Raw genomic sequence first — 9,591 nt, 5'->3', positions numbered from 1 at the left:
TTCTGTGTTCAGTACATTATTTTTACTTTCAAAGAAATTGTGGATCAAATATTCTTTGTTTGCCCATGCTCAGCCTCTCCACCAACTTCTATGAAGTTCTGTTTTGCAGTTAACAAGTCGCCCATCAAATGTTTTGTAGTTACTCACATGATTGCTGCAGGAGGACTCAGTTAACTATGCTCACATCAGCATAAACAATCCATAAAAACTCTGCATGGTGTAATAGCTGATGTATAGCCCTTGACCTTCAGAGAGGGTTGTGCTCTCTGTGAGCTCTCGTTACTGATGTTACTGAGTAAATAAATACATAAATATAAATATAGTAAATAAATAAATAATACACAAAGACAAAACCTTACCTGAACTTTACAGTTTTTTTTAATTGGTTTGGTACTATTTTCACAACTAAAGTGTGCATTTTCAAATCTCTCAGTACAAAACTCACATTTGATCACATTTGTAACACCACTAGTCATTCTTTCAAATCTGATGTCATGAGTTCATTGTATTTGCACATATTTTCATTCCACTTAATCATTGTTGCAGAACATATGATCATTGTGATATATACTGAGAACATTTGCTTTACTCACCCAAACAAAACAGTAAGATCTTTTTTCAACGTAGTACTTTTACCAATCATTTCATTCAGGAGCAAATAATACAAGGTAAGCGTTTCAAATTGTCCTTGGTGATGAATGAGTGTAACTGAACTGTAAAACTTTACACAGCAAGTATTACACTTATGTTCAGGCATAACAAAAAAAATAAAAAATAAAAAAAATAAAAAATATATATATATATACACATTTACACACACACACACGAAAAAGGGAGAAAAAACAACAAGTCATTTACATAAGCACAATATATTTTTTATTTTATTTTTTATCACTTTTATACAATTAATCAAGCCGGTCATTAACATTGGGCCATAAGTTTTCATCAACATCCCAGTGGATGTCTTCGTTGTTCAGGCACCGTGGGAAAAATCTCCTGGCAAGACGAATCCAGGCTTGACATTGCTCAGCAGTTATATCACCACAAGCTCCACACATGGCTTGAAGAAGGGAGACATGCTCATGGGGATGGCGATCATACACCTTCCACCACCATGTAGAGAAGAATTTCTCAATTGGGTTGAGGAAAGGGGAATATGGTGTGTTTGAAACCATTCCTGAACCAGCTGTGCATGGTGGAAGCTGACATTGTCCCACACAACAACATAGACGATGTCTTCTCCCTGACAGGCCTGCTCCAGTTCATTTAAAAAAAAAATAATCAGGTGTTCAGTGTTGTATGACCCTAGAACTGGTCTACAGCCTACCACACCATCTTCAGATATAGCTGCACACATGAGATGTTCCCCCCACGTTGTCCAGGGACGTGGATGGTAGCCCAATAAGGTTACGTCCTCTGTGTCTAGTTTTTGCTAGATTGAAAGCGGCCTCATCAACAAAAATATACTTGTGATGATTCACAGCAGCGTCCAGCTCCATCACCCTCTGTTACAGTAATTGCATGCCAGTTTAGTGTTGTACCTGAATATATTCTGAACGCAGTTGTTTCACCTGGACATTGTTCCTCTTAAAAGGAACTTACAAATGACCAGACAACAATCAGTCAAGTTGAAAATCCATGGACATAATGAATGATTCATTGATTAAACATTAAGATCGGTTGAATTAAATGACAGAAAAATGTATTACAGTTTTTTCCGATTGCTTAAGCACATTTTTTGTAACTATTGGCTAATTTTGCAAAACTCTTCACACAAATAAGAAAACCTGTCACCTAATAATCAAAAATTGTAGTTCTCTTGCAAAAGCAAACACAGCTAGATTAACTCTTCACACCTTCGTAAAAATGGTGTTTCCGTATCAAACAGTACACACAAGCCATCATCTACTAAGCACACAATGCGCCAACTGCACACTGATGGTATGAATACAAAACACATCTGGCTTTTGCTTTCTCTGTGCACAAGGTAGGCTATGTCAGTTTGAGCTCATACTTCTGTCATAGATCCATAAGCATAGAGGAATCCAAACTTCAAGTACTGGTGTTTATTCAAACACATCAAAACAAACACAAGTGTTTATTTCCAAGTATAGGATTATTTGCAATCGCCATAATGACTATATGGGTTACTTGGTCTGCAGTGAACATGCTTCCTCTGCCCCAGCATCTGGTCATCTAGCAATTCTGTAAAGTAACAATTTCAGTATTTTTACATCAATGGTATTGGTGTGTTTCTCATTGGCATATGGCAGTGCTACAAATCTTTGTGCGAAGTGACTGTACTAACCGATTCTCATTTCAAGATGTCCTTATGGTACTTGCTACAGTGTAGCGGCTCGAGTTAGGCTGGACCCGTTGGCCAGCTACCCTCAGGGTCATTCCATAGTTGATTACATGGTCCACTATTGTAGCTCTACAATTCTATTTCTTACTCTTCCTACCCTTCCTCTCCCCCCCCCCCCCCCCTCATCTTCCTCTCCCCCCTCCTCGTCTTCCTCTTGCTCCTTCTTGTCCTTGTCGTCCTCTTCATCCTACTTCTTCACCTCCACGTCCTCTTCCTCGGCCTCCTCTACTTCTCACTCTTTCTGCTCCCTCCATTGTACTCCACACACACAGCTTACCTGTATTATAGTGCTTAGGCTGATTGCAAAGTGAACTAATTATCTAAGAAAGTTTTGACATGTGAAAGTGTGCCAGACAGTTGGCAAATTAGTGTTAATGATAGCCATACATGTGTATACTTTGCTAGGAGTGTGTTGGAAATTTGGTAATTGAGTGTTGTGCAGTGAGTTGTGCCTACAGTTTTGCAAAGTGTGTGTTACAAAATTGCAAACTGAGTGCAAAGCAGTTTTTGTGCTTTTAGTTTTGCACACTCAGTGAGTGGTTTTGCTATAAGTCTGAATAGTTTTAGAGATTGTGCTACAGGAATCACAGTTAGGGTTTAAGCATTCAGAAAAAACTGTAAACTGAATGATAAGAGATGCAAATCAAAAATTTTATAGTGACAACATTATGAAAGGCAGTAACTGTGAACGAAACATTTATTTAGATGAAACACTTATTTTGTGTAGTGAAAATGATATTTTGTCATTATGTGTATTGTACTAACACAATTGAAAATATGCTGAAATGTTTGAAAAAGGTGCACTTTTGATGATCTGTTGTGATATAAGTACTAAGAGTTTTGAAAATGTACCAGTTGCTTGTGAAAACTGCGCCAAACCAATTAAAAAAAACTGTATTCGTGGTTTTGGTGTAGCTGATGGTAGCGTAGGAAACTTCAGGATCTGCCTACGCAGTGAAGACGAGAAGATACATGGACAACAATGATGAGATGATGATGATGATGATGATGATTATTATTATTATTGTTGTTGTAGCTTATAATAGAAGGTGATCACATGTGGGGTATGAAATGCTTTTTGTTTCAGTCTTTGTGACAGTGGAACTGAATCAGCCTGTTAGAGAAAATGGCCAGATGTGGATGCCCAGATACTTGTACCTCCTCCACCACATCAACATACTCCATATATTTATTATCTTCCGCTTATCTTTACCAGGGTCACAGAGGAGCTGGAGCCTATCCCAGCTATCATAGGGCGAGAGGAGGGGTACAACCCAGAGAGGTCGCCAGTCTTTCGCAGGGGAAACAGAGACAAACAGAGACAAACAGACAATACAGTTTTTGCCCGTTGCTTGAACACTATAAACCCATGCTTAGACTAAAGTAACACAACGTGAAGCTGGTGTTACCATACCTCAAACACATGTACCCCTACCTTAAACAAAAGCGCTGCTTTGCACCCCAGTACCAATTATGCAACACACCTACTCCCTCATGCAACACACATGGTCCTGCATGCTACACTCTATTTCATACATAAGACACTTCGCTCACAAAATGAAATCTCAGGGTGCCATTCGGAAAACACATGTATCCAAAATACAAAACACATCGGGTAATTGCAACCACTCAAATACACACCTGAAGGCACCTACTTGCAAAACCGAACACCAATTAGCCAACTACAAAAAGCCCTCAGCGTAGCCATTCCAAGAACTTTGCAAGCATGGATGGAGGGAGAGCAAGAGGATATTTACCCCGGTGCCTAGCGGGAGAGGACATTGCTTGCGATGTTGATGAGGTCCTGTGGCCAGACCCCAACAGACGGCGGGATCCATGAGCCCACTTATGCACAATTGTCATGGTTTTTTGTGTTTACAGTATAGTGTTTTTTCTATTGCAGTACTATTGTGTTGTTGTTGTTTTATTTGCTGTACCTGTATTCATGGTACTGCAATGTACAGTATTGAGTAGGTCTATTTGCGTTTATGGTTGTTTGGAAATGTGTCTCCTGTAAATGTGCCTTCTGAATAAACAATGGGAATCAAGGACTGCAGTGTTTTATGTACAGCAGACTAGTGTGCTCCCCCTGATCTGTGAGTGTTTGCATATGGTGCAGGTATGTGTCATTTTGTCAACAGAGTTACATTTTGACAAAGGAATGTTAGGTTTTGACAGCAGAGTTTAGGTTTTGGGAGTAGAGTTCCAATTTGGCACAGATGTGAATGGTATATTTCCCAGTGTTGTGTCATGTGTACTTGTGTTTAGGGTTTTGGCACAATGAGCAAAGTTTTGCAAAATGTGTTCAAGCAGTGGGCAAAAACTGTAATATAAGTAAAATCACATCAAACATTTACTTAAATATTTCAAGTGTGAAAGTAGAATATTGTTTCTCATGTTTACATCAGATGAGAAACATGAAAAACTTTTGTGCTTTTACTTTTTCATTTATTCAGGTGACACAAAAACAACAAAGAATCCAGCCAGAAAAACTGAAATAAGCACAAAATCAGAAACAACCCCAACAATGAAGAGTCCTTCAAAAGCAGGACTGAAGATTAAGCTGGTTGCATAAATATCTGTTTATTTTAAATTTATTTGAGCTTTTGAAATGATATGCAAATGAAAACTCACTTTAACTTTGTATATAAATACTTTTAAATACAAATCATATCACAGAAATTTGCACATTTATTAATAAAATGCTGTTACATTTTTAAAAGAAAGGAATTTACACAGAACAGAAAACTGCAACCAAATAATTTTAATAATCACATTTTTTGTGTTTGACAGATTTTTTTGTTTCTTTGAGGTTCATTGTTGTCTCTGTGGGATTAGCAGCGCTTTTAATAACTGCTGCAACAGTCAATATAAGGACAAGACATAAAGGTACATTTAAGATTGAATGATTTTGAATTTTAAAACGAAACTGAAATTGACTTTCTTCTCTCATTTTAGGGAACAAAACTCAGATGGATGAAACCACAGTAAGTACAAATCTCAATAATCCAATATTAAATTAAAACTGACCCATAACTGTGGATGATGATGTAGAAGTGTCTTTGGATAATGGGATTAAATAAACATGAACCAGCTGTCCCTCTCTGAGGGAGTGTTAACAAAAACAAAACTGCCTTCACAGAGACAGTTTTCATCCAGATATAACTGGACTGTGTCTGTTTTCCAGGGACCCAGTTTAAACCCTGCAGAGACTCAGTCTGCTCCTCAAACCAGCTGGGACTCGGTGTGATCACACACTTCACCCAGAGTTTAGACTACTTGTCAAAGTGTGCTCTGTAAATACAAATGTGTGTGACTCACTGTGAGAGCAGACGAGAGATAAGAAAGTTGGACAATGCAAAAATGTGTTTTAGTGCAACTGCAATTTTGTATTTACAGCTCACTTGTTTCAAAATTCCATTTTTTGAATAAATTGTTTGGATGATTGATGTTTGTTTTTTTTAAATAGCCTCATATTTAAATTTGTTTATTGATCTGAAACTTTCACATGTGAAAAACATACAAAAAAAGGAAATAAGGAAGAAGCCAAAGACTTTTTCACTCCACTGTAAATCAAGTAGTTGTAATCTTGAAGGAAGATTTCATGAATGCTGTTTCAGGGTGAAGACAGTGTCCGTCATTATCACGAGTTTGAAGCTGGAAATCAAATGGATTATGTTGAAAGTTGTCAGTTTGTCGGCCCCGAAGGAAAAGACTATTTGTGGAGTAAGATGGATAAAGATGGAAATGTGCTAAACAGTGAAAAGAGTGTGTTGGGAAGATGGAACGAGTACTCTGAGGACCTGATGAATGTAAAAAATGAGAGAAAGAGGAGGATGAATGGTCAGTTAAAAGTGTCCAATGTTGGGGAAGTCCTGACGTGAAGGGAGCTTAGGAGCAGTTACAGCAAAGGCAGCATTAATCTGTTTATCAAACATTAGATTAGAGTAAAAAAAAACACTCCTAGGTTCCTTGCAAAGGTTTTTATTATTATTATTATGAATTCCTAAAGGGCCAAAGTCACAGCGGTCACAGGGACCAAACACAATCACCTCTGTTTTCTGTTCATTTAGGTTAAGGAAGTTAAAAGCCATCCATGCCATCCTCAACATCCTCCAAACAATCTAGCAAACCCTTCAGACGACTCACAGATTCACGTTTCAGTGGCAGGTAAATCTGTGAGTCGTCTGCATAGCAATGGAATGAGATCCCATGTTTTTCAAAAAATTGAACCCATGGGGAGCATATAAATAGAAAAGAGAACTGGACCAAGATTGGACTCCTTGAGGACCCCACAAGAAAGTGAGGCTTCTGAGGACGATGTTTCCCCCAATCTAACAGAAAAACTTTGGCTGGACAGGTAAGATTTAAACCAGTAATAAATATGAAGTAAAAAGTTTTGATCACAAATGGGATTTTTCCAAAACTAAGCTTGCTTAATAGTTCTGAACTGTTACTGTAAAGTTTATAATAAAGTCATAATAACCTGATATTTAGAATCTCCATATATCATTTCCTTTATGCTTATATGTTGTCAAACAATGGCAGTAAGAAACATAGTGTTAAAATAGCTCTATATAGCATTATCTAATCTTGAGAAGAGGTCAAAGGTCAGTTATGGTGTCTTGCTATATGCTATGAGACAAACATAGCACAGTTGTAAGTATCATAGTTTCTAGGCTCTAAGGCTTTGTCAGTTTAATAGTGAGCTTTACAAGATTGATTTTCGTGCTAAAAGCTGGCACAGAACTAAGTTCGCTTATGACCACTAGAGCTGGAAACAACCTCAAGCAATCCTAAGGCTAATCAGCACGGCTAGCATTGTTAAATGTTGTCATTGCTAACATATAGCTGTTTAACAGCATAGTGAGTAGCGAGAACGCTAAGTTATTGTTAGCTTTTAAAAGAAAAATGTTGGCAACCGTAACCATGGCCTGCGGAGGGTATATAAATGCTGCACAAGGTTCCATTCGTCCCTTTACACTTGCTATTGGACTTGTTTTGACCTGCTCCAACCTCAGCCTGTGGAAAGTTAAGTTTTCGGGAAAATATTTACTGAAAGCGGATTTGACTTGCTCGCCACAACAAGTACTTCATCTTTGGATTGTTTGTACTTGTTTTTCATACAGCAAAGCCTGAAGATGGCTCGTCGTGGACTCGACAGCCCCCTGGACTTCGCTGCAGGTACTTTTAACATTTCTTCAGTTATTTTAAGAGCTACTAAATGACTGTAATAATTTAATAAGTTCCAGTGTGAATATCAAGTTTTAATGTTATCAAAATATGCTTATTCCAAGATTTTTCCCCGTAAATTGTTTGTATGCTTTAAATTTTCCGGGAGAGGTGTAGAAATTATTAACGACTGGTGTATGAATTTGAAAAAAAAGGTGTTACTTTGATTTGAAGGCTTCAAATTTGACACTTTTTTAATGATTTGGTTAAAAATAGCTTAACGGACTAAAATTTGTAAAATGCCCCAAAATCAGTCTCTGTGGTAACAGCATCTTCAGCATGTCATGACGTCAGAACACACAGGTGTAAACACACCAGATCCCGGTCCCTTCCTAACATCCTGTTCTTCTTGGATCAAAGGCTTTATTGAAATAAACTATAACTTTTCCCCTGCTACAAAACATGATAATAAAAAATAACAAAAATAAATGAATATAAAAAAGAATATGAAAACAGTAATCATAGTACAGTAGTAATAATGGTATCCTTATGTTATGCCACTACTATATCTTATTATATAGCAGTTAATGATGTGAACTTAGTTGACTTAGCTGTTTTTTGCTTGCATGAACAAGTAGAAGTGTCATTCAGTCTGACATAAATGTAGCCTAAAATGCTTTTCTCTCATCGTCTGCTCAAACTAACAGATGTAGCTCTGTTCCTTTAGCACTTGATGTTTATTACATTCTTAATGTTATTTTAAACTTGTTTCCTCACAGGTCGTCTCGACTACGTGGTTGAGCGTCCTGCAGAAGAAGGCCTTCCAGAGGTCATCAGGATCCTGGATGACTCTGATACCGAGCGTGTCAGTGAAGGTGAGTATGGTGAGTATATCCCTCTCCCATCCTCACCCTCTTCTCCTGAAGCACAGGATCCTGATGACAGTGAAGAGGAAGGTGAGTACCCTCCCTACATACCCGAGGACGTCGAAGAGGTGAGTGAAGACACTGACAATTCCTCTGACTGGAACAACTCAGAAGAGTGGGCCGATTGGCCTAGTGACGACTCGGGGTATGACACCATGGATGAGAGAGCTGATTCCCCTCTCATCCAGGAGCTCCCTCCAGAGCCGTTTTGGCACGATTGGCAACATCCTATTGCTCCAGGTGCTGCCCCATTCGCCATGCCGCCTTTCGGCCAGGCCAACGCCCCACTCTTCCCGGTTGGTGATCCTTTAGCTTCTCCTGCTTCCTCTGCTCCTCCCTCAGCTGCTTCCTCTCCTGCTCCCTTAGCTGCTTCCTCCCCTGCTCCCTCAGCTCCTTCCTCTCCTGCTCCTTCTTCCGCTACTCTCTCAGCTTCTCCTTCAACCTCAGCTCTCACCTCCTCAGCAAAGAGAAGCGGAGACGACACCTGCACTGATGAGGTAAGTGCAAAGAGGTGCAAGGTAAGTGATGACACGTTTTATGGCCCTTCAACATCCTCGGGTTCTGTTGGTGTCAGACGCTTCTGGGAAAGGCCTTTTAACCTTTCACTTGATGACAGCGACTCTGACTAGATTATGTTAGAACTTGTTTTTAAGCTTTAAATGTTTAAGTTGGCCTTTGCAGTGTTTGTAAATGACTAACATTTTTTTCTCAAGCTCTAGCTCACCATGCAGGACAAAGGTAAGTCCGTACTTAATGTCAACACAAATAAGTAGAAAAGGTTTAAAATGATGTCGTGAACTGACTGTAGTCTCTTGTTTTTACATAAGGTATAGCCTGTGGCTCAGGGATCAGAGGTAAGGTAAAAACACATAACAGAAGAAAAGTAAAGTGAACAACTCTGTGATCTGTGAATTCATGCTTTTCTCTTTGTCTTTTTGTCTTCAGGTGCTTTACACTTGTCCTCTCCCAGCATTCAGCACTTCAGACACTCAACGCCCAGGACGGAGCTAACACAGAGAGATACTCCACCCAGAAGACAGCCTTACCCCAACCCGATGAGAAGGATGGATGACCAAATGACAAACTGGAGAGTGGTGCTGTGTTCCAGCTATGTAAGTTATCACCTCA

The 9,591-nt window shown here is 39.0% G+C and overlaps 1 protein-coding gene across 1 annotated transcript; it reads left to right on the top strand.

Moving 5' to 3' along the window:
• Positions 1–7,506: 7,506 nt before the first annotated feature.
• On the top strand, positions 7,507–9,092 carry LOC146652623 (uncharacterized). Its single transcript, XM_085382018.1, has 2 exons — positions 7,507–7,549; positions 8,317–9,092. Exons 1-2 carry the CDS (start codon positions 7,507–7,509, stop codon positions 9,090–9,092), a joined length of 819 nt encoding a protein of 272 aa, XP_085238144.1.
• Positions 9,093–9,591: the final 499 nt, after the last annotated feature.

This window comes from Rhamphochromis longiceps, linkage group LG15 (assembly GCF_057381845.1).
Source record: "Rhamphochromis longiceps isolate RC_006_pf linkage group LG15, R_longiceps_female_GT1.1, whole genome shotgun sequence".
NCBI classification, from domain to species: Eukaryota; Metazoa; Chordata; class Actinopteri; order Cichliformes; family Cichlidae; genus Rhamphochromis; species Rhamphochromis longiceps.
Note: the sequence above shows the minus strand (reverse complement) of the source record. Positions and strands in the feature narration are given on the sequence as shown.

What these genes read in the sequence shown, in the direction of transcription:
- LOC146652623 (XM_085382018.1), top strand. Translation starts at nt 7,507, where the DNA reads ATGGCTCGTCGTGGACTCGACAGCCCCCTGGACTTCGCTGCAG. An exon ending in CCCCCTGGACTTCGCTGCAG is followed by an intron (nt 7,550 to 8,316) that starts GTACTTTTAACA and finishes GTTTCCTCACAG; the next exon opens with GTCGTCTCGACTACGTGGTT.